General features: G+C 41.3%; 1 protein-coding gene across 2 annotated transcripts in view; it reads right to left on the bottom strand.

Annotated features, from left to right (window-relative positions):
* Positions 1 to 11582, bottom strand: part of sybu (syntabulin) — a 57556-nt gene extending 45974 nt beyond the window's left edge. For both annotated transcript variants that reach the window (XM_016992763.2, XM_062980083.1), the window contains exons 1-2: positions 11169 to 11582; positions 7759 to 7966 (exon numbers count right to left, since the gene is read on the bottom strand). In XM_016992763.2, coding sequence (XP_016848252.2) covers positions 7759 to 7966; positions 11169 to 11573 — 613 coding nt within the window. In that variant the 5' untranslated portion in view covers positions 11574 to 11582. The remainder of the gene's footprint in view (positions 1 to 7758; positions 7967 to 11168) is intronic.
* Between the last annotated feature and the right edge of the window lie 644 nt (positions 11583 to 12226).

Genomic DNA, 12226 nt, shown 5'->3' with positions numbered 1-12226 from the left:
CCATGCAAAAAAAATAAAAAATAAACACTTTCCTAAACCTTCTCAAATCTGGTCAGAGTTGTGTAGGCATGCCCCCTTATGGGCAGATGACACGCAAATCCACTATTCCTTTCCACCTGACTCCAAGGAAGCCCCTCGGGTGCTGAACCAGTGCCTGGCTGCTGTGGCGGACTGGATGAGGAGGAACAAGCTGAGGATCAATCCTGACAAGACAGAGGCCCTCCTGGTCAATCGTGCGTCGGATCGGGGTATTGGGTGGCAACCTGTGCTGGACGGGGTTGCACTCCCCCTGAAATCACAGGTCCGCAGTTTGGGGGTCCTCCTGGATTCAGCGTTGACGCTTGAGGCTCAGGTGTCGGCGGTGGCCGGGAGGGCTTTCGCACAACTCAAACTTGTGCGCCAACTGCGACCATACCTCGTGAAGTCTGACTTGACCACGGTGGTCCATGCCCTAGTTACCTCCAGACTGGACTACTGTAATGCACTCTACGTGGGGCTTCCCTTGAAGACGGCCCGGAAATTACAACTGGTCCAACGCTCGGCAGCCAGATTAATAACGGGGGCAAATTACAGGGAGAGATCCACTCCCTTGTTTAAGGAGCTCCACTGGCTGCCGTTCATCTTCCGGTCCCAATTCAAGGTGCAGACCATCATCTATAAAGCCCTGAACGGTTTGGGACCCACCTACCTCCGTGATCGTATCTCCTTCCATAAACCTGCCCGTTCCTTGCGATCATCCGGAGAGGCCCTGTTATCACCATTGCCTATATCCCAGGCTCGCCTTGTAAGTACAAGGGAGAGGGCCTTCTCTGCTGTGGCCCCCCGACTGTGGAACTCACTTCCCACTGAAATAAGGCAAGCTCCCACTCTGTTAGCTTTTAGGAGAGAATTAAAAACATGGCTCTTCCATTGTGCTTTCGGTGAGTAATGTCTGTCATATATCTCCGTATTACTCCCCTCCGAACATCTATCCTCTAGATTACCCCTTCCAAATGTCCCTGCCCATAGTGGAGTACTTCTCTGTCCCTCTCACTCCGGGTTTTATCTTTGTGTTCAAGCGGCCTGCCCTTGATTTATTGTTTTTTTTTTCTTTTTTGATTTCTTGATGTTCTGTTTATTATTATTAATTGTATTTTAAATGGTGTTATGATATGTTGTTCTTATATTTTATTATGTTGTATTGCTCTGGGCATGGCCCCATGTTAGCCGCCCCGAGTCCCCATTGGGGAGATGGTGGCGGGGTATAAATAAAGTTTTATTATTATATTATTATTATTATCATATTTGTTTATTTTTCAGACTGTAGCCTGCATATTATCTATGATATCACCCAGTAGGGAAGAGAAATGAATAACTACTAACATAAATATACAATTACAGAGTTCAGTCGTGTTATTTTCTAACAGGTGAAGTGCCTTGAAGCTATACCCACAGACTAGGGCTGAAGTAACAATAGAGGCAACTGCACAACAGCTTGCAGTGTTAAAATGCATGAGAACTCGTCTTGTCGCTGAAGACATGCAAATACCTTACACAGTTCAAAGGTTTCTTATGACAGATAATAACTCTTACACTCCAGGATGTTTGATTGTTTAATCTGAATGAAACCATTCTGGACTGAGAGGGCTACTCCTTCACAATGAACATTTGTGTGATAATTAAACTCACCAGAAAATAAAGGAGGGAAAGGAAGTTAAAGGACACAAGGAAGTTTTGCAAAGAAAATAAGGAAACAACATCCTGGTCAGTGACAACGTAGTTCTGCAATTATTAATATCATATGATAACCCGTGGTGTAGCAAAAAAACAACAACAACATTGAGCAGAAAATATGGAACAGCAAAAATGCATAGGGCTCACTTGTCCTAAAACTTTTACCCCCCCCCCCTATAGAAATGTTACTTTTCTAGATCAGAACTCCAGTAATGCACAAAAAGGTAACTTCTCCAAGCTGTGATCCAATCACATGTTTATCCAGAAAGTTAGTAGAGTGCTTGAATATTCAAATCCTTACTCAATCCTGAAACTGTTAGGAAAGCAAAATATGGGAAGAGAACCATTCCCACTGCCTAGGACAATCTCTTTGGTGTAAAGGTAGGATAAAAATGAATTTTATCAACATAGTGCTAGAAAGCCGTTTTGCAAATGCCCAAAGCTTTGATGTTTGAGACTTAACATTCAGTTAAGCTCTCAGACTCAGCCAGAAAGCTGAGTTAATATGGTAGCCTATGTTCATTTCCCCAATACAGGTATAACTCAATTAAGAAACTTCTAACAGTGAAGTGTTAGAGGTCTAGAATCATAGAATCATAGAGTTGGAAGAGATCACATGAGCCATCTAGTCCAACCCCCTGCCATGCAGGAAAAGCATAATCAAAGCAGCCCTGACAGATGGCCATCTAGCCTTTGTTTAGAAGCCTTCAAAGAAGGATTTTCCACCACACTCTGAACAGCTCTTACAGTCAGGAATTTCTTCCGAATGTGCAGGTGGTATCTCCTTTCCTATAATTTGAATCCATTGCTCAGAGTCCTAGTTTCCAGGGCAGGAGAAAACAAACCTGCTCCCTCTTCCTTATGACACCCCTTCATATATGTATACATGGCTATCATGTCTTTTCTTAACCTTCTCTTCTATAGGCCAAATATGCCCAGTTCTTTAAGATGCCCCTCATAGGGCATGGTCTCCAGACCTTTGATCATTTTAATCACCTTCCTCTGGACACATTCCAGCTTGTTAATATCTCTTTTGAACATAGTATTTCAGGTGAGGTCTGACCAAAGCAGAATAGAGAGGCACAATGACTTCCCTCGATCTAGACACTATACTTCTTTTGTTACAGCCCAAAATCCTGTTGGGTTTTTTTAGCTGCTGCATCACACTGTTGGCTCATGTTCAACTTGTCCACAAAGACTCCAAGATCTTTTCACATGTACTGCGTATTGTCAAGTCGGGCATTACCCATCCTGTATCTTTGCACTTCATTTTTTCTGCTTAAGTATAATATCTTAAGTATAATATGAATTGTTGAAATTCATTTTTTTATAGTTTTGGCCCAGCTCTCTAATCTGTTAAGGTCATTTTGAATTCTGATCCTGTCCTCTGGAGTATTAGCTATCCCTCCTAAATTGGTGTCATCTGCAAACTTGATAAGCACGCCTCTAAACCTTCATCTAAGTCATTAATAAAGATGTTGAACAATACTGGGCCCAGGACCGACCCCTGTGTCACTCCACTAGTTACTTCTTTCCAGGATGAAGAGGAACCATGACTTGTTTTTGAGGAATCCATGCTGACTTTTAGTAATTACAACATACTTTTCTAAGTGATTGCAGACTGCCTTCTTTAATGATCCACTCCAGAATCTTTGCTGGGACTGATGTCAAAGTGACTGGATGGTAATTGTTTGGGTCCCCCTTTTTTCCCATCTTGAAAATAGGGAAAACATTTGCTCTCCTCCAGTCTCCTTGGGCTTCTCCTGTTCCCCAAGAATTCTCAAAGATTATTGCCAGTGGTTCTGAAATGACTTCTGCTAATTCCTTCAATACACTTGGATGCAGTGCATCTGGCCCCGGAGACATCAATTCATTTAGAGTAGCCAGGTATTCCTGGATTACTTCTTTTCTTTTTTTGGGTTGCATTTCCCCTATTACTTAGTCCACTCTGTATTGCTCAAGTTGACCATCAATCTCCTTTTGGGAGAAGACTGAGGCAAAGAAGGTTTTGAGCAGCTCTGACTTTTCCCTTTCCCCATTAACATTCCATCACCCTTTCCATGCAGAGGCCCTACGGTTTCCTCCCCCCCTTTTTTTTTTCTACTGGCATAACAAAAGAACCCTTTCTTATTGGTTTTAACCTCTCTGGCAAGCCTGAGTTCATTTTGTGCCTTAGCCTTGCAAAATCTTTCCCCTACATACATTGGTTATTAGTTTAAATTCATCTTTGGTGATTTCCCCCTTTTTCTGTTTCTTATGCATGTCTCTTTTAAATCTTAGCTCAGTGAAAAGTTCTTTGGATATCCATTCTGGTTGTTTTACACTTTTCCTATTTTTCTCCTTGCTGGCACTGTTTGCAATTGTGCTTTCAGTATCTCACTTTTAAGACATTCCCATCCATCATTAACTCTCTTCTCTTTTAGTATTCCTGTCCATGGAATCACTCTCAGTATTTCCTTAAATTTCCTGAAGTCAGCTCTCCTAAAGTCTAGAATGCGTGTTTGATTTCTCTTGGTTTCACCTCCTTCATATCACAAACTTCACGAGAACTCCCACCTAGGGATCCCACCACTTCCACTCCATTGACCAGATCTTCAGTGTTGGTTAGGATCAGATCCAGAATAGCAGATCCCCTTGAACTTATTTCTATTGTTCCATGTTATTTTTGTCATGCATACATGGGTACAATGAAAACAAACTTGAACCCATAGAAAATATATGCAAGTTGCATTGATTTCCCCAAGTTGGTTTAACATAATATAGACATCCCCAAGACAAAGGAGTAGAGGAGGAGGAGGAGGACAGAAAAACTGTGATTCTGTGATTGCGAGCCCTCCTCAAACAGTAATTCACACAATCCTTTATGTGGAAACCTTGGTGCTCAAAGTGGCAAAGAACCTTAGTATGTTTGGTATGTATATAAAGGAGATACCACTTTTGGTTCTATTTAAACTGTCCTTTAGTGAGATAACCCTCCAAATGTTCTTTTATAGAGCCAGTGTTCTTTGCCTTCTATATGATTGTAGATTGTAAATTTCCATGTTAATCAGAACCAGTGCTTTCATGTGCATACTGTTAATTTCCACGATCAGTGCCGCTTCTATTCATTATTTTTGTTATTGATCCATCCATGGGACACAACTAACAACAGGAAGTTTGGCCTTGAAAATCAATAGTGTTACATAATTCATGCCTGATGGATGAACCCTTATCAATGAGATTAGATCACTTTAAAAACCTACAGAAATCATAACAGTGACTCCTATGGCATAGCAAAGATTAATAAATTAATTATAGTATGGACATTAATGGACTACGGCCCATCTCGGTTTCTATTAAAAATAACTGTTTGATGAATGAGCAGTATTAAAAGTAATGTCTCTGCCTATATTCTCTGCAATTAATTTTCCTCCAAATTCATGGTGTACATCCATCCATGTGTATCATAGATCAATCTGAAATTCTGAATAATGTTTCTTGTATCTGATGATGCAGGCCACAAGTCATGAAATAACATGCTATAATAAATCTGGTTGCCTTTAGTCTCTTTGTTGTTTTGCCTCAAAAGATTTAACACAACTACCTCTTTGGAAATTGTCATTGCGAATTTGCAAGTGTGAACATTTTTGTGATGTGCGATCCTAAAAAGTAGTCACCTATGGGTTTATTTTGATTGTATTTGTGGACAACATAGGTTAATTCTGGCTGTTATTTTTTAAAAGAGGAATCTGAAGACTCCAGTTCCTTAGATCAGTTATCCTTGACTTTTTACAAGTAATTTCTCAGTTCCAAAGGCCCTTGAACTTTCCCTGCTGAACCTCCCTCTTTAAGCCTGTCAGAGTATGTAAACCTCAGCTCTATTAAAACAAACCATGGCAATTTTTCATGCAGCAGTTAAGATAAACACTTAGCAATTGAAACAGTAACATCTGATTTTAGTCAGTGACACGTGCCTTAATGTGTTCGGGACTGAATTTCACTAACAACTCCGTATTTTGTTTCTAAGCTGCACTGTATAAATAAATCAGTGTATGGAAAAATACAGCAATATAAAAGAAAAACCTGCTCAGAGATACAACACTGATAGATATCATGATTATAAGCAGCAAACAGTGATTTACTCCAAGTTTCAGTTTATATATAACATGACTCTCATGTCTGTGGGGTATACATTCCTGAACCTTAAATGGATAACTGAAACCATGGATAACAGAGAACCCTCTGAATGATTGACTTCTGACAAAAGTTTACCATAGTCATGCTGGAGGACCTAAGAAATGCCTATGGTGAACTTCCAGAAGACAGATATCATCATCATCATCATCATCATCATCATCATCATCATCATCAGCAGCAGCAGCAGCAGCAGCAACAGCAACAGCAAACATGCACAGATTAACTATGATATTATTAAAATGCATATATAAGCATTCATGGAACAAATAGACATAGCATGGAATTACTCAGAGGACCTAAAATGCATAGAAAGAACATAATTTATCAGACATCAATAAAGAGATGGGTACCAGTCCCACAGATATGGAGGTCATGGTGCTCTTTGCTAGCACTAAACCCTTTGGGAAGTCATTCCATCTATTTTTATGCTAATTAATATGATATTTAGGCAAAAAACCATAACCTAATGATACCTAGTGTTAGATTTAGGAAACACAAAAGGAAGGGCTTCTTCACACAGTTAAGATCATCATCATGTTATCAGGAAATGCAGTAGTAGCCACAAACTAACAGGTTTTAAATGAGATTAGACACATGCGTAGATCTTAAGGTGATCAGTGGCTTCTAATCTCTATCACTGGAGACAATATCCATCTCAATATGAGTCACTTAGGAGCATGAGGGTAGAGAGCCACTGTGGGATTAAAATGCTCGAGTTTAGCTCTGTCTCTCTATTGCTCCAGAGTGAAGGAGAATCAGATTTTAGGAAAACAATACGACAAACAACATAACATTGAGAGCTGTTATGAAAGACTGTCTGAAGATGGCATTCTCCTTTCACAGAATGGTAGAATTGGAGCAATAAAATGGATGCCAAAATATATTTGGTCCCCATATCTTTTGCAGGAAATCCAGGGTGAAAGCATCCAATTGCTGTAAGAACACCTGCAATGAAGGAGAGTCCACCAGAACCTGAGGGAATCCATTCCAGTTCAGAACAGCTCCTGCCATCATGAAATTCTCTCTAATGTTCAATTGAAATCTCATTTTTTGTACCTGGACTCTACTTGTTTTCTGGACCAAGAGAAAAAATGCTAACCCACCCTTCTACATTTGCTAAACTTTAAAATATCTGACCTCTCAATTTTCTCCTGTCCAGTTTAAACTTACTCAACCATTCCTCAAAAGGCTTGGTTCACAAACCCTGGGTTCTATTATCTTTGTTGCTTTTTTGGAATGTATTCCATCTTGTCAATATCCTTCTTAAACTAGAAACAATATTCCAGATGATGTCTCATCAAAGCAGAGTAGAGTAGTCCTTTACCTCTCTTAAAATAAACACATAGTTTTGTTGATGCAACCTAGGGTTGAATGTGTTTTTTCATTTTGCTTCTAAAGGAGGAATGTTGTAATTATAACCATAGAATCATAGTGTTGAAAGGGACCGAATGTGCCATCAGTCCAACTCCTTAATCAATGCAGGATCTCCAGCTAAGGCAGTGGTTCTCAACATGTGGATCCCCAGATGTTTTGGCCTTCAACTCTCAGAAATCCTAACAACTGGCTGGAATTTCTGGGAGTTGTAGGCCAAACACTTGGGGACCCACAGGTTGAGAACCACTGAGCTAAAGAATCCAGAGCAGGCAGATGTCCAGCTCTTTTTGAAGACATTCAGAGAAGACACCAAACACCTCTGTAGGCAGTTGATTGTAGGCCAAACAAGGCTTCCTTCCAAAATATTTCTTCTAATCACCATTGTGCTGCACATTCTGCAGTCAACAGGGAGATGACCAACTATTCCAACTCTATAATTACATATTTAAAACAAACAAATGAAATCAGGTTAGAGAATCCCTTTTATGCATGTACCTGAACAGAAACTGGTGCTGCTGATTGTCCTTGCAGATCCTCCAGAAGAACTGAGGGGATTGAATTCTCTGCTCTCCTCTTCCGAAAAAGGGGATTCAGATGTCGGAGACACTTTCTGGTAATGGGGATGCTGCTGGGAGAGAGGAGGCCTGAGGATCAAGCGAGGGATACGGCTGCGGCAGATCTCCTTGTCCTGCATTTTGTGCTCCTGGCAATGGCAATAAGATAAGATGTGTTATACATTCTATCTCTCAGTCCCACCGAAGGCTTTAATTGAATAGTAATGACAGAACAGTGTTTGGCACTGAAAAGTCCTTTTTTTCATTGCACTGAGTGGATTTTCACATGACTATTATCCCAGTTGTAAACACTGAACCATGTGGTTTGATTGCAATGAATTAAATCCCACTCATGCTCCAGCAGTGGTGGCTGGAAAGAAGTAGAAAAGGATATGTTACAAGAGTAGTTATATGTAGAAAGTTCCAGGATTGATCTCTTGGTATTCCTGGTAATGCTGGAAAAGACTCCAAAGGATATGGTGCCAGACAGTATTGAGCCAAATTAATGGATCTGTCTGGCTTGGCGTGAGATATTTTTCTGTATCAGTGCAACACAGGAGCCTGGAAATGTTACTTCATTGAGCTACATCTCCCAGTATCCCCATAAACAACCTGCTCACTGGTCATGCTGGAGAGGGGCAGGTTCTGGGAGTCATCGTTTCCAAAAGTTAACATTTCTAAGCTCTGCATAGTGCTATTGGTATGCCAAACTGTTCACTAACATGCCATCACTGGCATGGAGGCCTGTTCACAGAAACAATATCCAGTAGTTGTCATGCCACTCATTTAACTCTTGGATAGGTCTGCTGTTTTGAGTCACTCTGTCCTTACAAGTCTGAAGTATGAATGTGACAGATATGATGGCAAACATTTCTTTCTAATGCACAGATTCACTTTTCAGAAAACTGCTGTGCTGATGCTCTCTACTGAGAGCATGTTATGTGACAAATTTACATAACATGTGAAAAGACATGTGATCCAGTGTAGTGTAGTGGCTTGAGTGCTGGATTAGAACTCTGAAGACCAAGGTTTGAATTCCAGTTCAGACATGGAAGCCTTGGGCAGGTAGCACTCTCTCAACCTCCAAGGGATGCAAAGGCAAAAATCCCTTCTGAAAAAACTTGGCAAAAAACCCTGTGCATTTTGGGTCTCCATAAATAAGAAAACAATGCACGCACATATGAACAGACTCTTGGGACTTCTCCAATGGTCTGTGGGTGTGTTCCAATACTGCAGTGGTGGACAAACACCAACCCTAGGGCTGCATAACACACTGCTGACTCCTGTCAGACTATCTTTTTCTAGTTTTTAAAAATGTACAATTGTAAATAGGTTTCAGGGGAGAGGCTGCTTCATTTAGCATTTAAAGTATCCATTTTTCAAAAACAGAAATGGGGTGGACACCTTTGGAGGGTCTCGGGGAAAGAAATTTTTTGCTCGGGATCTATTAACACATTTAATAATAATAATAATAATAATAATAATAATAATAATAATAATAATAATTTTATATCCCGCCCTATCTTCCCAAGAGGACTCAGGGTGGTTTTTACACAAAAAAGTGACAAACATTCAATGCCATTAATGAAAACACACAAACCAAATCAAGCCAATAATACAGCAATATCAATACAACTTATAGTAACTAACCAAAGTATATATATATATATATATATAGTTTAATAAAAGCACAATAAAGTCTCACCTAGTTTCAGCCCCTTTTCCCACACCACTGCCCACAATTCCACACCATCAGTAACAAATATATATGTGTGTGTGTATGTTTATATATATATATACATACACACACACACAATATAATTTACAATAATATATAATAATTATAACATATTGTATATACATATAATATTCATATTATATTATAATATGATATAATACTAATAATACAATATAATAATATTAATTATATATTATATTTTACATGTAATATTACTAATAATATTACAATATATTGATACAGTACAATATAGTAATTTATTACCAGTATTGTACTACGCTAATATAATATTGTATGTAAATTTAATTTGTAAGCCAATCTGAGAATGTAGCAAATAAATAAATAAATAAAATACCCCAATATTATAACATAGAGAATAGATAAGAGTTAGCTTTAGGAGGGGGAGGCAAAGGGGACAGGGAGAAATTCATTTAGGGCTGGGTTTTCAGGGCAAGGGAGGGAGAGAGAGAGAGACAAGGAGTAGACATCAACACATTAAAAATTAAGGCTTTCCAGATGATGATGGAACCTGTGTGCTGAATAGCAATGGTGCATTTGCAGTGCTTAGGTGGGAGCAGCTGCCAAAGGCTCTTCTGGGTAATTACCAGCATCCGCATCCCTGCCACTTCCAGCTGTTAAGGGACCATGTAAAGAAAGGGCAGGGGTGGGTGACAGTCAAGCCCAAGGGAGAATCTGGGGAACCTCCCTAGTTTGGGGGTGACGTCATTCAGAGCTTGGTCCCCCCCCCCTCCCCAAACACACACCGTAGTGTGTACAACTCCAGATCCGCAGCAGCAGGGATGATGTCAGACTCCTTGAGGGTTGCAGGAAGGATGAGGGGAAAAGGAAGACCTCTGCAAGCCAACCGTTGCTGGGTGTGTGTGAATATGTGTACATATTCACACCCAGTACACATAAACACAGAGAGAGATATACATCAAGATATGCACCCTCCTTTCTCAGCCCCCCTTCCCAAATCATCAATACATTGAAATCAATACATTGAAATCCATTCAGGGCCGTAGCCAGAAAAAAATTTCGGGAGGGGTTTTGAAAATTTCGGGGGGGGGGGAACCCCTGACCCACCCGCCCCCCGGGTTCAGACCTGTCAATATCTGCTTGAGATAGTGCCTGGAGGGACTCTTAATGTTTTACGTCTCAAAGACTTAGCATGGGGATTTGGTTAACCAGTTAAAATTCATGAGTAAACCAGGGAAAAATTTCGGCGGGGTTTGAACCCCTAAACCTCCCCCCCCACCCTCGCTACAGGCCTGATTGTATCCTCAATACATTGAAATGGATATACAGTATTCCCAATTTGCAGTGATGCCAGGAGATGAAACGCTTGGTGCGCATTTTGAGGGTGGGGCTTGGACAGACCTTTGCCTCCCCAATTTCTCAGGGAAAAGGAGGGAAGGGGGGGGGGGAAGGAAAGGATCTCTTCCAGCTCCCCATTTTCTTGGGCAGTACTACCCCTGTGTCCCCCAACTCTCACGCCTGGGCAATTTGCGGCACCCTTGGATGTAGAAGGCATGGGCAGACGTGTCTGAGACCCCCTTTCCCATGTCCAGGTGCCACCTGAGCGCCAGCCCTCCCCCCCTTCCTTGGCTCACCTTGCTGCTTTCCTTGAGGGGCCCCATATCCCTCTGGGCCGGGCTGCGGCGAAGGAGGAGAAAGAAGGGCTCAGCTCGGCTCTTCCGCAGCCACCGCCTGCCAACAGCCTCGCCCGCCCGCCTGCCTCCTGCCTGCCTGCTTCTCTGCCTCCTACTAACGCTTCTGGGGTCTCTGCTCTGCCTCCTCCCGCTCTCTGGCTCCGCCTTGACACGTGGAGGGAGCCCGGGCGGCTGCTTTTGGTGCCAATGCGCGCTCTCCCTTGCCAACCTGGCTCGGATCAGGCAGTTCCCGACGTTATGGCCGTTGGGAAAATTCTTCTGAGGGTTCCCTCTGTAGAATGAATGCTGTTGGACAGACAGACACTGCCATGATGGCTCCTGGGAGCTGTCAGAGTCCATCATCATCAATGAAGAGCCCAGTGGTGGCATTGGGCTGCAAAACATGTTCATATCCTCTTTCCATATCTTGGCCAATGTTTGTTTCAATTTATATTGATCAATTCAATTAAAAAAACCAAGCAGACAAGGATAAGAGAAACCCAAAGGAAAATACTAAATGGTATAGAACCCCAATCTAATTAGCTTATACAGTAGAGCAGGGGTCCCCAAACTAAGGCCCGGGGGCTGGATGCAGCCCTCCGAGGTCATTTACCTGCCCCCCGCCCTCAGTTAGCTGTGCCCGGCCACGCGTTGCTGTGGTGTTGTCTGGTGGTGTTGGTGAGAAATTTAAGTTAGTGGTGGTATTGAATGTCTGTTGTATGGTTGTCTTTATGTTTAGTATGTACAGTAGAGTCTCACTTATCCAAGCCTCGCTTATCCAACGTTCTGGATTATCCAACGCATTTTTGTAGTCAATGTTTTCCATATATCGTGATATTTTGGTGCTTAATTCATAAATACAGTAATTACTACATAGCATTACTGTGTATTGAACTACTTTTTCTGCCAAATTTGTTGTCTAACATGATGTTTTGGTGCTTCATTTGTAAAATCATAACCTAATTTGATGTTTAATAGGCTTTTCCTTAATGCCTCTTTATTATCCAACATATTCGCTT

The sequence above is a fragment of the Anolis carolinensis genome, chromosome 4 (genome assembly GCF_035594765.1).
Source record: "Anolis carolinensis isolate JA03-04 chromosome 4, rAnoCar3.1.pri, whole genome shotgun sequence".
Classification (NCBI taxonomy): Eukaryota; Metazoa; Chordata; class Lepidosauria; order Squamata; family Dactyloidae; genus Anolis; species Anolis carolinensis.
Note: the sequence above shows the minus strand (reverse complement) of the source record. Positions and strands in the feature narration are given on the sequence as shown.